Source organism: Lottia gigantea, assembly GCF_000327385.1.
Source record: "Lottia gigantea unplaced genomic scaffold LOTGIsca_1, whole genome shotgun sequence".
NCBI lineage: Eukaryota > Metazoa > Mollusca > Gastropoda > Lottiidae > Lottia > Lottia gigantea.
In genome coordinates this window covers 1,970,969-1,990,366 of record NW_008706746.1, presented here as the reverse complement: position 1 = coordinate 1,990,366, position 19,398 = coordinate 1,970,969, and the positions used below count along the sequence as shown (strand labels likewise).

At 31.9% G+C, this 19,398-nt stretch overlaps 2 protein-coding genes across 2 annotated transcripts; both read right to left on the bottom strand.

Moving 5' to 3' along the window:
• Positions 1-3,849: 3,849 nt before the first annotated feature.
• LOTGIDRAFT_227857 (hypothetical protein) lies at positions 3,850-16,388 on the bottom strand. The gene is made up of 17 exons (XM_009045481.1): positions 16,306-16,388; positions 15,162-15,307; positions 14,887-14,919; positions 14,408-14,512; positions 12,650-12,753; positions 12,385-12,443; positions 12,076-12,206; positions 10,543-10,688; positions 8,259-8,341; positions 8,063-8,094; positions 7,661-7,726; positions 7,085-7,177; positions 6,705-6,830; positions 6,403-6,475; positions 5,952-6,059; positions 5,620-5,694; positions 3,850-4,357 (listed from the first exon to the last, which is right to left on the bottom strand). The coding sequence occupies exons 1-17, from the start codon at positions 16,319-16,321 to the stop codon at positions 4,263-4,265; spliced, it is 1,491 nt and encodes a 496-aa protein (XP_009043729.1). The 5' UTR covers positions 16,322-16,388; the 3' UTR covers positions 3,850-4,262.
• Positions 16,389-18,039: 1,651 nt separating this feature from the next.
• Positions 18,040-19,227, bottom strand: LOTGIDRAFT_151989 (hypothetical protein; the record flags this gene model as incomplete). The annotated part of the gene is made up of 1 exon (XM_009045480.1): positions 18,040-19,227. One exon carries the CDS (start codon positions 19,225-19,227, stop codon positions 18,040-18,042), a length of 1,188 nt encoding a protein of 395 aa, XP_009043728.1.
• Between the last annotated feature and the right edge of the window lie 171 nt (positions 19,228-19,398).

Genomic DNA, 19,398 nt, shown 5'->3' with positions numbered 1-19,398 from the left:
TGTGAATAGCCTAACGGAATGATTATTCTGCTACATAACAAAAGGTTCAATATCGTATGTGTATCATTAAGCCAACAGAGCCATTTCCTGAAGGAAAAAAGAATTTTCGCTAGCCTCAACATGTGAGTGTTCTTTTCCTTCTAATTACAATGTATGTTATTTTAAGGCTCCGTTCGATCACCACTGTCTCTGTTAACACTACCGATCATTTCAAATTTACTAGTAGTAGAACATAATATCGCATTTATATTTAATCTATATATAATATTTACTTTAATCATGCTTTGGGTAGCCGAGTTTAGCCCCCTCAGCTAATTAATAACAATTAATTCGACGACTATACCCCTTCGATTACTTTCCATATTTTATAATTATAGTCCTTTAATTCACTTCCGCCTTAAACTAGCTATATGGTGAAAGAGAACACCCACACAATCCTCAAGCTAACTAAACAGAATGTGGAAGTATAATATATATACTTTTAGGAAACCCTTTAATAAATAGATTTATCATACGACTTGGACATTAAATATCCATCACAAACTGATTAGAATCATTATTTCCCAGATTAATGTAGTAAATATGATTGGATTACTCGTCTAGGATATGGATGCTTTATAACATTCTCAGTCGTTTGTTGATATGCTTAGGATTACTGAATGAAACTTAAATGGAACCATAGTGTGCAGACTCATTAGTATACGCATTATTTGAATTATCTTTTTGGATGCTTAACGACACTGTTAAACACAGTCGATAATGTTCATTTGAAGTATTAGATGGAACGTGACAAGTCCGCTTCAAGCTGACTTTTATCGCCGATAAGTCGACGAATTGTTGTATCTCTGTTATGTACAGTTTTATATGGGGATTACAGATTAGTTGATCATGCAGAATATTGTTGTGATTGTAGGATTAATATCAGGATTGAGTTTTCCACGTGCATCAGTACAGATATATAACCGTCGAATAATTCATCATGTTATAGTTAATCACTCTTGAACATTTTTCAGAATAAAATTCTTGCTTCCTGTTTGTTTACAATTAAGAGCGACGAGTTTCATCCATCATTGATGAAGTCACTTACTGATATCTATAGAATGATATATGAACTTTTTATATTAAGCTGAAAGCAGTACGTATTTATTTGATTAGAGTGCCTCATTAAACGACTTTGGTCTTACCATGTTCTCATCATTGATTTATGAATGGGTCGGATTACAATTTTAATGAATTGGGTGAAGATTACAATATATTTTGTATTCAAATGTTACTTATATAATATAAGTCACTGCAGTCAAAAGAAAAATATGAAACACTGTATTATTGGATATATATGCCAGATTTAACCAGAAACCGACTACTGCCACCACAGTTTGCTAATTTTGTGTCCAAACAGAACACCGACTGTTAATTGAAAAATCGATCGAAGTACACAAGTGTAAAAAACACGCACGTCAGTTATAAACAAAGTCAGGTTGACTTTAATTAATAAAATGTTTCTCAGTGCGCCACTGAAAACTGAATTATGCCTATGACAACTGTTCTGATGTGAAATAGTGACTTTTGGAAACTATTCTTTTGGGATTCAACTGTTAGAATGGTGACAATGGTGATTGTTTGGATCTTAGACGTAACTGTTGAAATTTGAGTTCTGATACAAAGAGTTACTATTCTGAAAAATAGTGACTATTCTAAATTTTTTAATGTACTGTTCTGAAATGGAAGTGACTATTTTAAATTATTCTGAAAAATTGTGACTATTTCGAAAAATTAATTAATAATCTGGTATTATTCAGTGAGTGTTCTAGTAAAAACTAGTGAGTGTTCTAGTAAAAAGTAGTGAGTGTTCTAGTAAAAAGTAGTGACTGTTCTAGTAAAAAGTAATGACTGTTCTAATATAATGTAGTGACTGTTCTACTAAAAAGTGGTGACTGTTTTAATAGAAAGTAGTGGCTGTTCTCATGTAACCAAAGGCTGTTCTAGTATAAATAGTGACCATTCTGATATAAATAGTGAATAGTGCCCGTCCTCATTTAAATAGTGACAATTCTGATAAAAATAGTGACTGTTCCGAGTTCTTATACAAACAGTTACCATTCTTATCATTAATAGTGGCTGTTCTAGTATAAATAGTGACTGCTCTAGAATAAATAGTGACCGCTCTTATATAGACAATGACTGTTTTGGTATTAACAGCGATTGATGTGGTATACACAAGAACTGTTCTTGCATAAATAGTGACCGTTTTGGTATAAAGTCTCTGTTCTGATATACATTAACATAAACTATGACTATTCTGGTATAATCAAACAGTTACTGTTCGTGACTGTTTTGATATAAACAGTGAATGCTTTGATAGGATTAGTGACTGCTGTGATATAATAGTGAGGGTTGTGATATCAAAAGTGAAATAGGAGCTGTATATCCGAGAAACCCTGATCTAATCATAACTTAATTAATTAATGTTGTTTGCTATTCATAAGGCATGATTTTTTTCTGAAGTTCTTTCTGGAGAATAGTCTAGGTTTTGATTATTTAGATAACATCTTGACCGGAATCGTGCGGAACTCACAAATCAACAGTTTATGTGTTCGGAATATCATAGTTCTGTTGTTGCACTGCAACTATTGGATTTCCCTCCGTCCTGGTCTTCGTCTTCATTAGCCCACATGGTGCAGAAAAGTAGGACGTAAAACTCCATTCATTTCATTTTCTGTCCTGGTCTTGTTATGGAAATTTAAACACCCGTTAACATTTACCGTTCAAGTTTTCAAAATAAAATAAGGACTCTGAATAAGTCTACTTCGACAAAAAAAAGTGAGAATTTGGTGAAACTATTTAGCCTAGATGGGTTGTCACGCGAGTAAATCTGCATCTACAAATTCTAGCTACAACAATATAAACCGGGGTCAGGAAAAGGTGAAACATTATCTAAGAGATCTGGATTCGGTTACAGATTCAGCAATCAACACAACTACAACCTACATAGAACGAACATGTACATCCTCAGCGAGTGTTCGCCATGAAATGTCTGATGTTCAACCGGTCGAGGAGCCGAATAAGGAGTAGAACACGGGACAAGTCGTGATATTATCCAACGAAGTTAAAACATAAACTTTGTGACATGGAACGACTGATGTCAAATCTTTGATTAATTTTCGCCAAAATGAGTCACAACAGACAAAATACCACCCCCCTCCAAACGTTTACCTGCAGAGAGTGGTGCTTGACACGTAAACATTTTTTTGTGTGGCCAGAATGAGGTAGTGTGCAATACAGCCTGATACTAATCATTGGACAATGCAATAGGCTGTTAGACTTGCCCCGAAGACGACTAATTTCGCCTTATTCCATTATTAAAAGATAATAAGAAGGGTGGGGCAAAATTTATGTATTGTTTTTAATGAATGGACGAATAGCTCCAGATATCATATTTGACATGTGCCTTAATTTGAATCATCTGATAATTGTTGATGTGTGCTTTTGTCATTATATAATATCTACTTGTTTATTCTGACATACCAGCTCTCAAGTAAAAATAGAACAAGGCGTTGTACATATGGATTAAATCTACCTTGTCGCTTTCTACTACTTATGTGAAATATTAAATTTGACATAATACAACTGGAGAAAAGAACAGTATGAAACAGACCCTCTGTACCATGTGATAGTTTGTTATATATTATCTAATGGTGTTCGGAAGAATGAATAAAACCATAGCCTGATGTAGCTTAATGTATTGTATAAAGTCAATGGATACATGTAAGATTTCTACAGAGTCTAGTGGGATCCAGTCTTTCGGCTCTGTGAATTTAGTACAGAAAAAATATAAACACAATCCATTGTACATTTAGAAATGTTGAAATTTAATCAAGAAATTATTATGAAATGAGAAATTATATAACAATTATTTGAATCAAATGGCTCAACAAAACTCAATCTTCACATATTTACTGTGAACAAATCTCAAACAAAAAAATAGCACTTTCAGAATTATTAAAGCTATGACAATAGATCAGTAGATGACTGTCATTTAACAAAATGGTATTACAAAGCTATTTGAAATTTCAATATTTTCTATAGTGTAAATGTTTTATTGTTTAATATCACATACAAACAATGAATATGTCATAAAGTGTAATGAATTGAAGGTTGACAGTCAATATTTTGAGGTATCCATATATTACCAAGTAATTGGCTCTTGCTCCCAATCCTCCCTTTAAATAATGGTCACTCTCACTATTCCAATTTGAAGATATTCAGCTTGTCATTGGTTCTGGGGTGGCTTCAGATCCCTCGTCTACTTCTAGTATTCTAGGGCCATATAATAAAACATAGGCACAATGCCAATCACCTTAAATACAGAAAAAAAACACACATTTTTAATTCTCAGAGACTGATCCATTGCTAAGCAATTGAAATGTCAAATTGATATCCTGATTACTCCAAAAAATAATAATCCTTAATAATCTAGACTACTGAAACATTATCATGATAAACTCATTAGTAAGAAAACAGATTAATAATTAGAGTTCTAAAAAAATGTAATTAATATTTTGTCTGATCATTGGTTCTAATTATGAACTTCTAGTTGTGTTTGTCAATACTGAGATCAATATATTATATTACACAGACTGTCTAATCTTCACTGTGGGGTATAATTCTATACATAGATATTATTAGACAATAGGCCTGAAGGAAACAGTGATAGACTGGATTTACAAGTTTACACTGTTTACCAGTCAGCCACAGCAGCCCTGTTTGTCTGAATTGTGGAATGCTGTGGGATTTTGAATTATTTTTCTTATTTGTAAACAAGTTGAGTTTGGACTTTCTTTGATCTCCCACAGTATATTGCAATATTTCTGATTGGCCCTAAGAGGAGGGAGTAAGGATGTCTCGCAGGGGCGACTAGGCAACTAACTGTTTTGTAACACTCTACAATGAATGTGAGCATGTTCCCGCCAGTCCTGTCACATTCTGTCAGCGTTCAAGGCCATTTCACGTTTTACTCTTTTATCCTGTTCTGTATATGTTTTTTTAGAATTTAATATGGACATTTATCAGCTTTGCAGTCCATTAGAAGACACAGTATAAGCTGAACTTGTATCTTCTGCTGCCATTTCTTTCAACCAAGCCAGATGTTGTTGAAAGAAATTTACATTTTGATTGTTGTTGAACCATGCTCTCTTTTCAATAAAGAGATAGGACACAGGTAAACTATCCATACAGTTCTATTTCAGAAGCCTTTATCATAGAAGAGGGGTTGCCCATACTCATAAGTTTGGTGCATGGTGTATTATGATCTTCAAAACGTAAGTATTTGCCAGTTTGAAAATCATGTGACATTATCTTGTGTCTCAGTCCTTAAAACCATGTTCGAAATTTGATGATTATCGAATTGTAAACATTGATTTTCACAATTTCTATAACCTTCATCTTGACCCCATGCAAAATAGCAAATGTGGTTCTACTTTGTTGACGATGTTTAAAGATGTTCCAACAACCTTAGTTGTGAAAAATTATTTTCACAGTATTATATAAGGCATATTCCCCTACAAGAACACCTGATGTCAATCTGAGACTAGAGTAGAGGTTTATATAAAGGTAACTTACCTCCCCCTGATAACTTGAGAATATCATCAGACATGACAGGTGATACTCTATCATCATCAAACATCAACCACTCATCTATAAATCATGTAGAATTTCTTAAATATACTTGAAATTTTGTTTAACATTAAGTTTCTGTGACTGATAGGGCTAATGAATGTTTTCCATACAGTGTGCAATGATGGAACCTTAGTCTTAAAAAGGATAGAATCATGTCAATTGGTTTAATTTAACAACTGTGCCAGAAAGTATGTTTATATTCCTTGCAACTGACTTATTTCACATGTTAAACTATTTCTCAAGACATTTATTGTAGTATTTAATGAAATTCTTACCTCCCTTCTTCCTCACCCAGCCTACATAATGACCACTAGAACTGGACCTTCCTTTATGTGTCAACACAGCACTTAATTCATAGTAACCACTGTTATTAGAACCAATATCTACAAACAATACAATCATATCCCAAATAAATACACAAGCTTATAGGTGTAATGAGACATGAGACCAGGTGTTAGCTTTCTATGATCTATGGAAATTGTTATGAAAAAGCTATGTCTACCAATTGTAAGTAATGATGGGGTATTTATTGTTTAAAAAATGCGTTTGAATGTCCATTTTAACTGTGCTTTTTATTCAACGTATTATATTGTGATGTTATCTGTTTCTTCAAAACTCAACTGGATAGAATTTGAAACGAGTTTTAACAGTTGATAGATTGTTTAACACCCACAGAATATGCGAGGAAAAACTTGAATCTACATATCTATCAGATTGTGTACTTACCATCAGGGAAAGAATAAGGTTCGGCTTTTTTCTTCTTTTCTACTGGTTTTTCTCCTGACCCTTTTTGTTTGAGCTGAAAGAATGGAGGCAATATGGTGTTCGACTATTCATAGTATACAGAAAAATATTTGGAAAATAAGACAGATAAAATGTGAAAAGTATTGTCAATATGAAACTTTGTATGCTCCTGACCAATGGGAAATGTGTACTCTGAAGTATTTTTACCATAATACTATTTCCTAATTGAAAAAGTAGCTATCCACATACACACAAGGTAAGTTTACATCTAAAATTACACCAACCTGTTGGGCCTGTTCTAAATATTTATCTTCTTGCTCTTTAAATCTATTTCTCATTGGTACTAATTTAGCCTGTAATTCTGGTGTACATAAATCATATACATCTAAACTCATAGTAAATTTCACATCCTAAAAATAATCATCATGACATTTCAGGTATTTTGGTAAAAGGTACCTGCTTTAGTGAAATCTTTATCTGGTCTTTGAAATTGCAGCGCACCACACCACAGATTTTAGATGGACAAACAACTTGACAAATAAACAAAAGCTAGAAACCCAGCAAATTCATTCAACTAGATAGTTAACCCTGCCTTGTACCAAAAGTTTAATTTTATCTGATTTCAATTTTATCAATTTTTTTTTCCAAACATGCTACAACTCACCTTTAATATTTTAGCATTAATTGATTCTTTTTCTTTATAATAAAATCTAACAAACTGTATGGCTAAATAAGCTGGTAATCTATTAATTTTACTCTGAAATGTAAATTGTTGCATTACAAATTTATATCTACCCTTGGGATCTACCGAAGTAAACAATTGCTTTGTCAGCTATTAGAGCAAACTGTCGCTATAAGCATTTAAGAATAAAATTCCAACATTTCATGTAAAATTTTTGCAAATTCCAAAAACGGGCATGCAGATAATATCAGGACACGATTAGAAATTCCTGAAATTGAGGTCTATCTTTCTGGTTCATTTAATATTGTTTATACATTGATATAAACCATTTTCATTTGATGTTATGGGCATACTCTTTACTATCTACATTGCAGGGAGTTCTTCTAGATCAAAGTTACAAGAATATCAATTTTATTTCTAAACAAGGTATCTAGTTTGGATTCATATTGGAAACAATCATATTGACAGATTAAGGTGAACATTAGGCAATTAGTTAGTTCAGTTTGTATGAAAAAGTGAAATGAAATGTTTAGACATGTGCATTTATGTGGCACTTACAGATTTAGTATATAATGCATCACGACCTAAAGTTGGGGACAGTTTTGTTATTGTTTCTTGTAATCTCTGAAAAAAAAACATAAACCATAAAATTTATTAAAACACAGTCAGAAATTTTCAGTTAACAGATACAGAAGCAATATAAAAGCATACATTGCTTTCATATTACAGTCCTATTGCAGTCTCTGATATTTTGACAGTTGTCAGCTGGAGTAGAGTCAGAAACCTGTTAACAGTATCTTTTAATTTATTAGTATCATGAGACTACAAAAATATTCATCTTTCCAATATCTGGGTTTTGCAGAACCAACGTATCTAAATAGGTTTAAAAAACCTGAACCTGCAGAGATATGAAAGTCCCCATTTTACAGAGGATATTTTAGCCAGTAATAAGATACTTACCGACCGTAAACCTGTATGCATATATTTCACTTCTACAACATACAAATATATAAACTTTATTAAATAATATATATATATTACACACACTTTTAAAGATATCACATTATGTTCAAAGTTTCATTTATATATTATGGAAGAGTATTAATTCAAAACAGAACAGATTATATATAAGTACATAGACTAAAGATGGACATACCTTTTTCTATAAAACAAGAAAGTTGATAAAACTTTTCTGACCCCTTTGTCTCTATTTCATCATCAGCTTCATTACATTTCATTCTATTTAGTGTGTTAAGGATTATTCTAGAAATGGGCGAACACAAGATACATAGTGTTGCCTGTTTACACTGTTCTATATATTTAAAATTTTGCCATGATGCCATTATATTTCATCCTTAGAAAACATTTAAAGATAGCCTTGCAAAATGTGACATACACCCACTAGCAGCTTTAATTGCAAGTACAAATCATTGTTTGTTGTCCATTCACATTTGGTTCATGTTTTGGTGACCATTTGGTTTGGTCTATAGAGAATTTAGAGGCAAATTTATTGTATCACATCTTTAGAGTGATAACGCCAAGTTGGAAACAACATTTTGGTGAAAAATTATAAGATCATCACGAGAATCAATAGGGATCATCTTCATAATGACATTGACCCATTGAAATAAACATGACTTGCCAGGCAAGGTAACTTACGCCCACTGGCAGCTGTCAGAGATGATAACTAAGTCTTTATTGACCAAAAATATATTAAAGATCATTATAATTATACGAAATTTCTCCTATTCAAGATCTTCATTATGCATTTATAGTTCAAAAACCCTGAATATTTCATCAATTTAGGGTCAGTTATGTAGAGTTTTTCCACAAATCTTTTTAAATCAATAGCAATATAACCCAGAAGCATTGAATTATCACACTCCTCTCGTGTCTGAAATTTTCAAAGATATATAATAACGTATCATCAAATTCACACTAACAAGGTCTCATCTACATACACAAATTTGAAATTTACTGAGATCTAATTAATATAAACCTGCATACCAAGTTTCATCAAGATCTGATAAAAACTGTAGCCCCCATCGTGTTTACAAGGGCAATAACTCAAAAACCTTTCTTTCAAAATGAGCCAAATTCATACTTGACCGTGATCTTATCAACATAATAATATACATGATCAATATCTTATCAATAATATACATGAATACAAAGCTTCATCAAGACCTGATATAAACTGTAGCCTCTATCATATTTACAAGCAAATTTGATGTGCTTTTACTAGGTCAAAGGCAATAGCTCAAATACAGAAAAATCGTTAAATTCGAACTTGACTGCCATCTTATCGTAGCTCACACCAAGTTTCATCAAAATCCATTGAAAATTCTATTGTGCCCACAAGAAACATATTCATGTGGGCGAAGGCTTGAAATAACTCCAGAAATTGGACTGGGCATAATGTTCGAAGATTATAAAAAAAAGAGCCGTCGGAAGTAATAACTTATCTGATTGAAGGATATCTATTTATATCAGGCAATGAATTTCCTACTTTCATTATTTTTCTACTTTCGTCTATAAGAAATAAGGTGATTATTTAACATGGTGTCTGAAAATTTCCTACAGGTCAGTGTATCATCTTTGTATCAAATTCTTATGTAATATTTGAAATAAAAGTATCAACGAATCATGATTATAATATATAGTATCATATGAAAGATCATCTCATGTTTTTATAAAGTAATCATAGAATTAACATTACTAAAAGATTCGGATAAACGACTTGAACTAATTGTATACCGTTCATTCTTGTTTTGACTTTATCATCCAGACCTTGCATGTCCTCTCTAGGTGCTAGTTTATCTGGATGATCTAGACCAGGCCTGTGCAACCTTTGGGAGATGCAAGTAGGCCATAGGCCATGTAACCAACCATCAATGAATCATGGAATTAACAATGAGAAACATGCAATTTGTTCAAGTCATTTATTCATTAACGTATTTCAATGTGCATTGCAAATAACAGACATATTTGATGTAAAATCACTATCTCACACGAGGTCGGACCTCCTTAACGATTTTTTTCATATATGTGATACCGGACAAAAATGTTCGACTAAAACTAGATTACACCGGACATTTGGCGAAATTGTACCGGACAATGGCCATGTCCGGAAGCTTATTTAAAGCCTTGATGTGGGCATATAAAAATCAAAAGAATTGTAGCCTGTAAAGTGAGCACAAGTTGCGCAATACAGCTAATAGTGTAAAAACGCTAAGTCAGACATAATATTTCCGTGAAAAAGCCAAAAGTGAACAGACGGACTGATGGAAAAACAGGTTGATTACAGTATACACCTAAACAATGTGTGGGTATATAAAAATCAGCAAAAATTCAAAAATATTTTATAGTATAGGCCTGCTAGACAACATGTTTGAAATGATTTATTAAAGGTAATTTGATTATGTGCTCAAAAAGGATACACTGTTTCAAACTCTCCACCCATAAATTGATCTATAAAACCTTGTGAACTACTAGCAGTATTAACTGTATTAGAGTTTGATGGTCCTATTGCTGGTAATTTCTGTTGTAAACTTCGTACTATTTCTGTCCAACATTCATTAGCATCCTAGAAATTATACCAGATAATAATATAATATTATTATATTAAATATATAGTGACAGCTGTATGGTGGCCCATGAGCGCCATAGCTGTTTTATCATTTTATTTATGAAAATACTTTCTTTTGAATTTGAATTCATTTTTATTTCACTTTCATTTTATTTTGAAATTCATTTCGTTTTTTATTTTACTTTCATTTTGTTTTTAAATTCATTTTACTTTCATTTTGTTTTTAATTTGTTTTATTTTCATTTCGTTTTTTATTTTACTTTCATTTTGTTTTTAAATTCATTTTACTTTCATTTCGTTTTTACTTTTTATCTCACTTTCGTTTTGTTTTTAAATTCATTTTACTTTTTATTTCACTTTCGTTTTGTTTTTAAAATAATTTTACTTTTACTTTCATTTCACTTTTTATTTTACTTTTAGTTTCGTTTTGTTTTTAAAATCATTTTACTTTTTATTTCACTTTCGTTTTGTTTTTAAAATAATTTTACTTTTACTTTCATTTCACTTTTTATTTTACTTTTAGTTTCGTTTTGTTTTTAAAATCNATTTTACTTTTTTTTAAAATGAAAATGAAAGTAAAAGTAAAATGATTTTAAAAACAAAACGAAAGTGAAAGTAAAATAAAAAGTGAAATGAAAGTAAAATTAAAATTATTTTAAAAACAAAACGAAAGTGAAAGTGAAATAAAAAGTAAAATGATTTTAAAAACAAAACGAAAGTGAAATAAAAAGTAAAAATGAAATGAAAGTAAAATGAATATAAAAACAAAATGAAAGTAAAATAAAAAACGAAATGAAAGTAAAATAAAAAACGAAATGAAAGTAAAACGAATTTAAAAACAAAATGAAAGTAAAATAAAAAACGAAATGAAAGTGAAATAAAAATAAAAGTAAAATAAAAAACGAAATGAAAGTAAAATGAATTTAAAATGAAAGTGAAAGTAAAATGAATTCAAATTAAAAAGAATATTTTTTTCATTAATAAAATAATAAAACAGCTATGGCGCTCATGGGCCATCATACAGCTGTTATAATTAATTGAATTCAAACAATATACATATCAGCAAGATTAAATGTTGTTACCTCTGACAGAATTTTAACACTATATTGTATAAGACATGGGCTCAATTTAATTACCAGTATGTTATAGACCAAATTTATGATATTATCATCATTTTGAATAAAAAAAATGACGCACTAAATTTTGAAGTAGTGTGTATAAAAAAAATTGACATACCATTATATGGCAGACATTTATTATATTAAATTTTCTAGACTGAAGTTTTAGAACATATTCAGTTCAAATTCAAAATGTTTACAAAATGCTGAAGAAATCATTTCAGAAATTTAATCAAAAGTGTATAAAAATGTCCAGATTCTCCTACCTGTTGTTGGTAGCCTCCCTCTTCTCCTTTCTCAGCAAAACGGGGGAAGGCCATATGTAATATTTGTAAGAATATAATAGGTGGTATGGCAGTGCCAGATCTATCTAGTGACTGATATAAATCTCTCAGAGCTGGAATTTTGTAAAAATTATAAAAATAAGGATAATAGCTGAAATTAGCATTTGGATGAAATGTTATTTATGATAGTGAAACTTCAGCAAAGACCAGTTGTTGCATTCTGTAACTAAAAATACCTAGTAATTGTATCAGGTGATATTGAAAATAAAGAAAATAAACTAGATTGATTACCTGCTGTAATAGAATCAGCTGGTGCTATAGCTCCTCCTACTGTTAATCCTCCAGAATATCTACAACAAAAAATAATCTCCCGAAATCTCAATACAAAATACATGTACTAACAAAAACTCACATACATATTTTTTATTATATAGTGTATCTTGTAACATGTACTGGTAACTCCATTTTGGTTTTTTCTTAAGATTGTAATATAACAATATCATAACTTTCTCATCATTATTATTCTATAGATGTATATTCTGTCTAATTATCTTACCTTTTTAAGGCATCATTCAATTCAGGTATAGATTTTAAACACTGTACAGTAGCATTCATATAACAAGTATTACCAAGATTAGTTAACCCACTAGGCATCTCTAACTGAAATTCATAATTTGTCAAATCAACAAAGATGGCATAAGCTTAATTAATAATTGTAATAAAATTTTCACCGAAAAAAAAACGAATTCTCAAATACTGTAACATTTTTCCAGTTTATGAAGTTATCATCAAATTCAAACATGAACCATGTCTCATTGCTATACACTCAAGGGCATTAACTCTGAAACTGTTCATCATCTGAATATTAACAATTTCTAATTTGATCAAGATCTCATCATGCATATCTAGTTTCATCAAGATCAGATGTATTCAAACTGTATTCTCTATCATGCTGACAAGGCAAATTTGACGTTTTTTTAATAAGTCAAGGGCAATAACTCTTAAACAGTTCATCAGATTATTACCAATTACAAACTTGACTGAGATCTCATCAATACATACAAAGATAGCTTGCCAGGCAAGGTAACATATGCCCACTGGCAGCTGTCAGAAATGATTAAACAGTCTTTAGTGACTACAGGGTTGCACAATATAGCTAATAGAGTGAAACGTCAAGTCAGACACCATATTTCGGTGAAATATTATCCGATCATCGCAAAAATCGATAGGGATCATCTTCATAATGACATTGATATACAAAATAAAAATCAAAAGAATCTGTAAAGAATTGTAGCCTGTAGAATGAGCACGAGTTGCACAATATAGCTAATAGAGAAAAACGTCAGGTCAGACACGATATTTCCGTGACATACAAAATAAAAATCAAAAGAATCTGTAAAGAGTTGTAGCCTGTAGAGTGAGCACGAGTTGCACAATATAGCTAATAGAGTAAAACGTCAAGTCAGACACGATATTTCGGTGAAAAATTATCCGATCATCATGAAAATCGATAGATCATCTTGAAAATCAATAGGGATCATCTTCATAACGTCATAGACTATACAAAATAAAAATCAAAAGAATCTGTAAAGAATTGTAGCCTGTAGAGTGAGCACGAGTTGCTAATAGAGTAAAACATCAAGTCAGACACCATATTTATCGGTGAAAAATTATCTGATCATCACGAAAATCAGTAGGGATCATCTTCATAATGACATTGACACACAAAATAAAAATCAAAAGAATCTGTAAAAAATTGTAGCCTGTAGAGTGAGCACGAGTTGCACAATATAGCTAATAGAGAAAAACGTCAAGTCAGACACGATATTTCGGTGAAAAATTATCCGATCATCACGAAAATCAATAAGGATCATCTTCATAATGACATTGACACACAAAATAAAAATCAAAAGAATCTGTAAAAAATTGTAGCCTGTAGAGTGAGCACAAGTTGCACAATATAGCTAATAGAGAAAAACGTCAAGTCAGACACAATATTTCGGTGAAAAATTATCCGATCATCACGAAAATCAATAGGGATCATCTTCATAATGACATTGACACACAAAATAAAAATCAAAAGAATCCATAAAGAACTGTAGTCTGTAGAGTGAGCACGAGCCAAATGTGAACGGACGGACCGACGGGGTGATTACAATATACGCCCATCTTACGTGTGGGCGTATAAAAAGCTGTAGTCTCTATCTTGCCTACAAGGCAATTTTGACGCATTTTTACATGTATGATATTCATGAATGATGTCAAAAGCAATCCCCATACATGTTCTTAGACAGATATTAGACAATCAACTTACAGCATTTGCTAGTTGTGCTTCAGACATATCCTCCATAAAAACTGTTTTTTCTTTTGGTGCCTCTGGAAGTGCATCAGCTGTTCCCATCATTAACAACGTTGCACCCTGAAAAAACAAAGCATCAGACCATTATTAGAACAAATTATCATTCATAATATTAAATGTTATTTTAGTTTTCTTAAATACTGTTGCAAATTGTTGATTATAACCTTATAATCATATTATAATTTCAAGTTACCATATATTCTGTGTATTCATTTACATACTGTCAAATTAAATGTTTATTTCTTTACGACACACTACTTCATAAGTAGATATGTTTTTGTTCTTTAGAGCACTAATATCTTGAAAACTAATCTGTTTTGTGTTATTTCTGCTTAAAACTCAATATACAGAAGAATTATCAACTTAAAAAAATTGTTATAAATGCACAATGGTATCAAGCTACCACTGTGAAGTAAAAAAATATTGATACTTACATCTTTTAATTTGAGATTTCCCCAGCTATCATCCTGAAAGAATCAAGATAAAGTGATGAAAAAGATTGACTGTCTGTTCACAGGACCATGGGGGAGATAATCATGCAGTAGTCTAATGAACAAAATTTTTTTAAAGTCACGGGAGTTGCTTTAAAAAATCATTACCGGTACTTACAATACAAGTTACCATATTCATTTAACACACTGTAACTTGTCAGTAAACTTAATAATTTCACCTTACTCTCCCAATAATTTATGCTTGAATTTCTACAAACCTTCAAGACAGCCCCTTTCATCATAACTTTTTGTCTGTCAGGTTGTACCCCAGATAGAGCAAACAACTGAGCCTTAAATACTTCTGGGAGTTCATCTGTATTACACTCTACATCATTAAACTTTTCTTTACCCCATTTCACTGACACTGGAATCAAATCATAAGAATCAGTTTAAAAGGCTTTTAAAAATCACTCAATTAACAATTTTTAAGGCCATAAATAAGCTTATATAAAATAATTAAACTTTTTTGACCATTTCTGTCAAGTGTTAAAATGAACGTCAAGTAACCTAATGCTAACCTATTTATCAAGCATCTCTAGAAATGATTAATAATTTACATGTGTGATCTCGTGTGACCTCCGCATTTGCTTGTTTTGATAAACATTGGTTATCTCTACAATGTCAGCTAGTAGAATGAATCTAGTAGTTTCAAGCAAACTAAAATGTATTAATGTATAGTTTGACAAATACGATATGGCGGATTTAAATTATTACCGAATATCACAATTTTTTTATCAGCCGAATTTCCTTATAATCCCAAGCTGTAATTGGAATTCCAGGTGTCAAACAGATCAAACACTGTACACAAAAATATGTGATGCATTAGGCATCCATTGTCGAGTTGGTTACTCATGAAAGATGGGTCAAGGTAAGGGATTCATAAAAAAAAAATCGAAACAAACCAATTTCAATTATTTTGTAGAATATCTGAAGTAACTTATAAGACATAAAAAAAATTTACGTTAGAATTAATTGTGACGAAATTCGATGTTGAATCCCTAAATGCACGCATATAGGTTACACCACTGTGTTGTTTCTTTAATACATTTAGAATCAAATAGGAGTGTCCAAAGGTCAGAGGGTATTTTAATCCTAAATATACAGACCTAAGATTTATTTATCTGTTGCAGGTAAGAATAGATCTGAGGAGTGATGTTTCGGACTATACGCGAGAAGGAGAAGTCTAAACTACATGTAAGCATGGATGATTACAAATACAATGTGGAACTGGAAGTGCAAACATACCGCCGGCCTTTTTTGCAAAACAAACTTTAAAATCATAAGATGAATATCTTATCCGTAATTTTCTCAAAAACAGATAACTTTTCCTGGAGACTGAATATATATTTAAACATGTGTTACCTTTGTATGTCGGCATTTTTCTTTCTTTTTAACGCCAAAATCTGAATTTTGTAAATGCACAGTCACCGGAAGTTGATTTCTATTTACTACAGATGCGCATGTGCCAGTTGGACAACGTGCGCAAATAACTGATCAGTGGTGTTTCCATCGATATGTCTTCATGTAAAATCGATTTGTTAATTGAAATCATATGAAACAATGTCAGCACATCTGTCAGGGATATTATTAATTTCAACAGTCATAATATAATTTATTACAAGACGCACGATGTCCTAACAATTTACTATGGAAGGGTTACTTTGCCAAAAGCGAAATGAAATAGGTGGATTCCATGTCAGCAGAAAATTTCTATGGAACACAAAGTGGACCATATTCTTATGTTGTTTCAGTGACTTTTAGCAATAAACCACGCTACGTATCTTATTTTGTCAGTCACTATTTTTTTAAAATCGTGGTTCTTTGAAGGAATTGTCACTAGTTATAATGAATTGATATTAAAGATAAATACTAAGAGAAGTTAATTATACCACCCGGTATCCATACAACGTGTTTTTCTAGACTTATTTATAGATCAAACATTGTACACGAAAATAAGTGAGGCATTCTGCCGCCGTTGCCGAGTTGGTTGCTCATGAAATATGGGTCAAAGTGAAGGATTCATAAAGAATGTCGAAATAAACCAATTTTAATTATTTGGTAGAATATCTGAGGAAACCTCTAAGGCATAAATTTTTTTTAACTTTGACGAAATTCGGTGTTGAATCCTTATATCCACGAAAATAGGTTACACCACTCTATAATTATATTGAAGATGGATGTATGAAAATTAAAGGTCACAATAATGTAAGGTGCTTGAAGTGCATGCAAAAAGAAATGAAATAAAAGTAATCTTATTTTTTTCGCGTTCAGGTGCTATAGACCTATAGCCTTTTTGGTGCTGGCGCATCTTCATGCATTTTATTTTCCTTTTAGACATGTTTTCCTTTTACCTTAGGGTTTGCTTAAAATCGCACCCGGAAAATGAACAATGGCATAAAAACAGGTATTAATATTATAGCTATTGATAATAGATTTTCTTTGGACCGAAATTATTAAATTTAGAGGATTACCTAAATCCGCTCAAATTTTACTTTTTGCTGGCCATCAATAAATAGATTTGACCGTGGTTCACTTCCATGAAAGTGGCTGTAGTAGATAACAAGATCAGTAGAAGCTGACCACGGTTTATTTTTACATAAGAGAGCTGGGAGTTTTCCGTACTCACTTTATTAATAACAGCGATCTAAGTAGCAGGGAGATAGGTTATTATAGACTTGATATCCTAAAAAATCAAGGGTTATTATTCAAAACTGAATCATACATTCACGATATTTATTCATGTTTAATTCGTTTTTAAGTGCAAATAATGGCTAGAAGTGTACCAGTTAAGGTGCGAATAAACGATGTACGGCTCTTCACATATACAAACGCAAAGTATATACATGTACATGTTGTTTGTGTTTGCATAAGGAAAGGGCATTTGAATATATTGACCAAGATAGTTCATATCTTTTATTATCATTTAGATTGGTGAGAACAGTGGGAGGTGGTTTCCTTCAAATTTTTTACCAAATTCGCACAACAAAAACGCAACAAATTTTGGAATATAATAAGGAATATATAGTCAAAAAATGGAGCCGACGGAAAACCAATCGCCAGCTTACGTCAATACAATCATATCTCTTTGAAAGCACTTCAGTGTTTGAGTATTTTATGATACGACTCCTCATCGTTTATAATGGAGTTATTATCAACAATTGTTAATGTTTTGTGGTCCACAGTACACGCAATATTACAATTAACATACCGAATTAAATTGGTATGCATATACACATATTTGGGATATAGTTCATATATATGATACGATGCATAATTAACTATCAACTCATTTGATTTAGAGCCCAGCTGTTGACTTATTGCTAAAATACTTCGTAAAAATAACGCCCCTGGTTTCGCCATCAAAACATTGAGGTCAAAGAGTTTTGTGTCTCCTTCAAACGGAAGTACAGTTCCAACTGTGTCAAACTTAAGGATATCGGGAGGGATTTCCTTTTGCCATATGACAAGTTCTGTAAAAATTATTCCACCATATTGCAAAAGAATGTAAAAGTTATATTGGTGTAAAGAAGCTTTGGTATTTGGGAATGTTTTTGAATCCACTTCAACGAAATGAATTTTAGCACCAGTTTCTTTCAATTTATTCCAGTAGGTTCCATACGGTAACTCTGTACCGTGGTAGAATATAGTTTTTATTTTACCGGAATTGACGGCACTAAGAATACTGATGTAGACCTTTGAGGTGAACGTTTCTGAGACGATGTGACCATAAAGTGGAATGGTAGATGAACTCAAAAGCGGTTTCACACTCTCAGAATTTCCGTATAAAATTGTTCGCATTGATTTATGAAAGACATTGTCACCTTGTTGGATGTCACCGACTCTGAACTGATTATCACTTAAAACACATCTTGGAAGAAATATTTGGGAATCTATTTGTTTGAACGGCTGGCAATTCAGAACCTCCACATTTTCCCTGAGTTCTATAGATGTGGGTGATTTTAGGAGAAGTTTCCCTGACGGTGGGAAGAGACTGTTTTTGATACAGCTATTTTTGGATTTTTGGCAAAATCCCAGAAGAGAAATAACATATGCACGACTTAAATTGGCGACAATAACATCACTCTCGACAAATATGCCATTCATCTTTAGATCCATAATTTGAGCACTGCATAAACTGGCTGCAGATGTCATGGGTCTGAAATTCAAAATGGCAACATCTCTTTTTAAATCTTCGATCCAATCAACGGCTGGATTTTCACTCAAAGGGAAATCCTCATAGTGGACAAATATTTGATCTGGGTGAAGCTGTTTCAATATACTCATAATTCCCAAATAATGTCTATGTTCGAAAACATTTCTTGTATTGGATTTGCACCACAAGTAATGTACAGTCAAAAAAGGTGTGTTCGATTGCAGGTCGACAAGATAACTATTAGAAAATGAATTGTATATGTGCTCAGAATTTTCTGGCAAATGTCTTAAGATGTATGGATT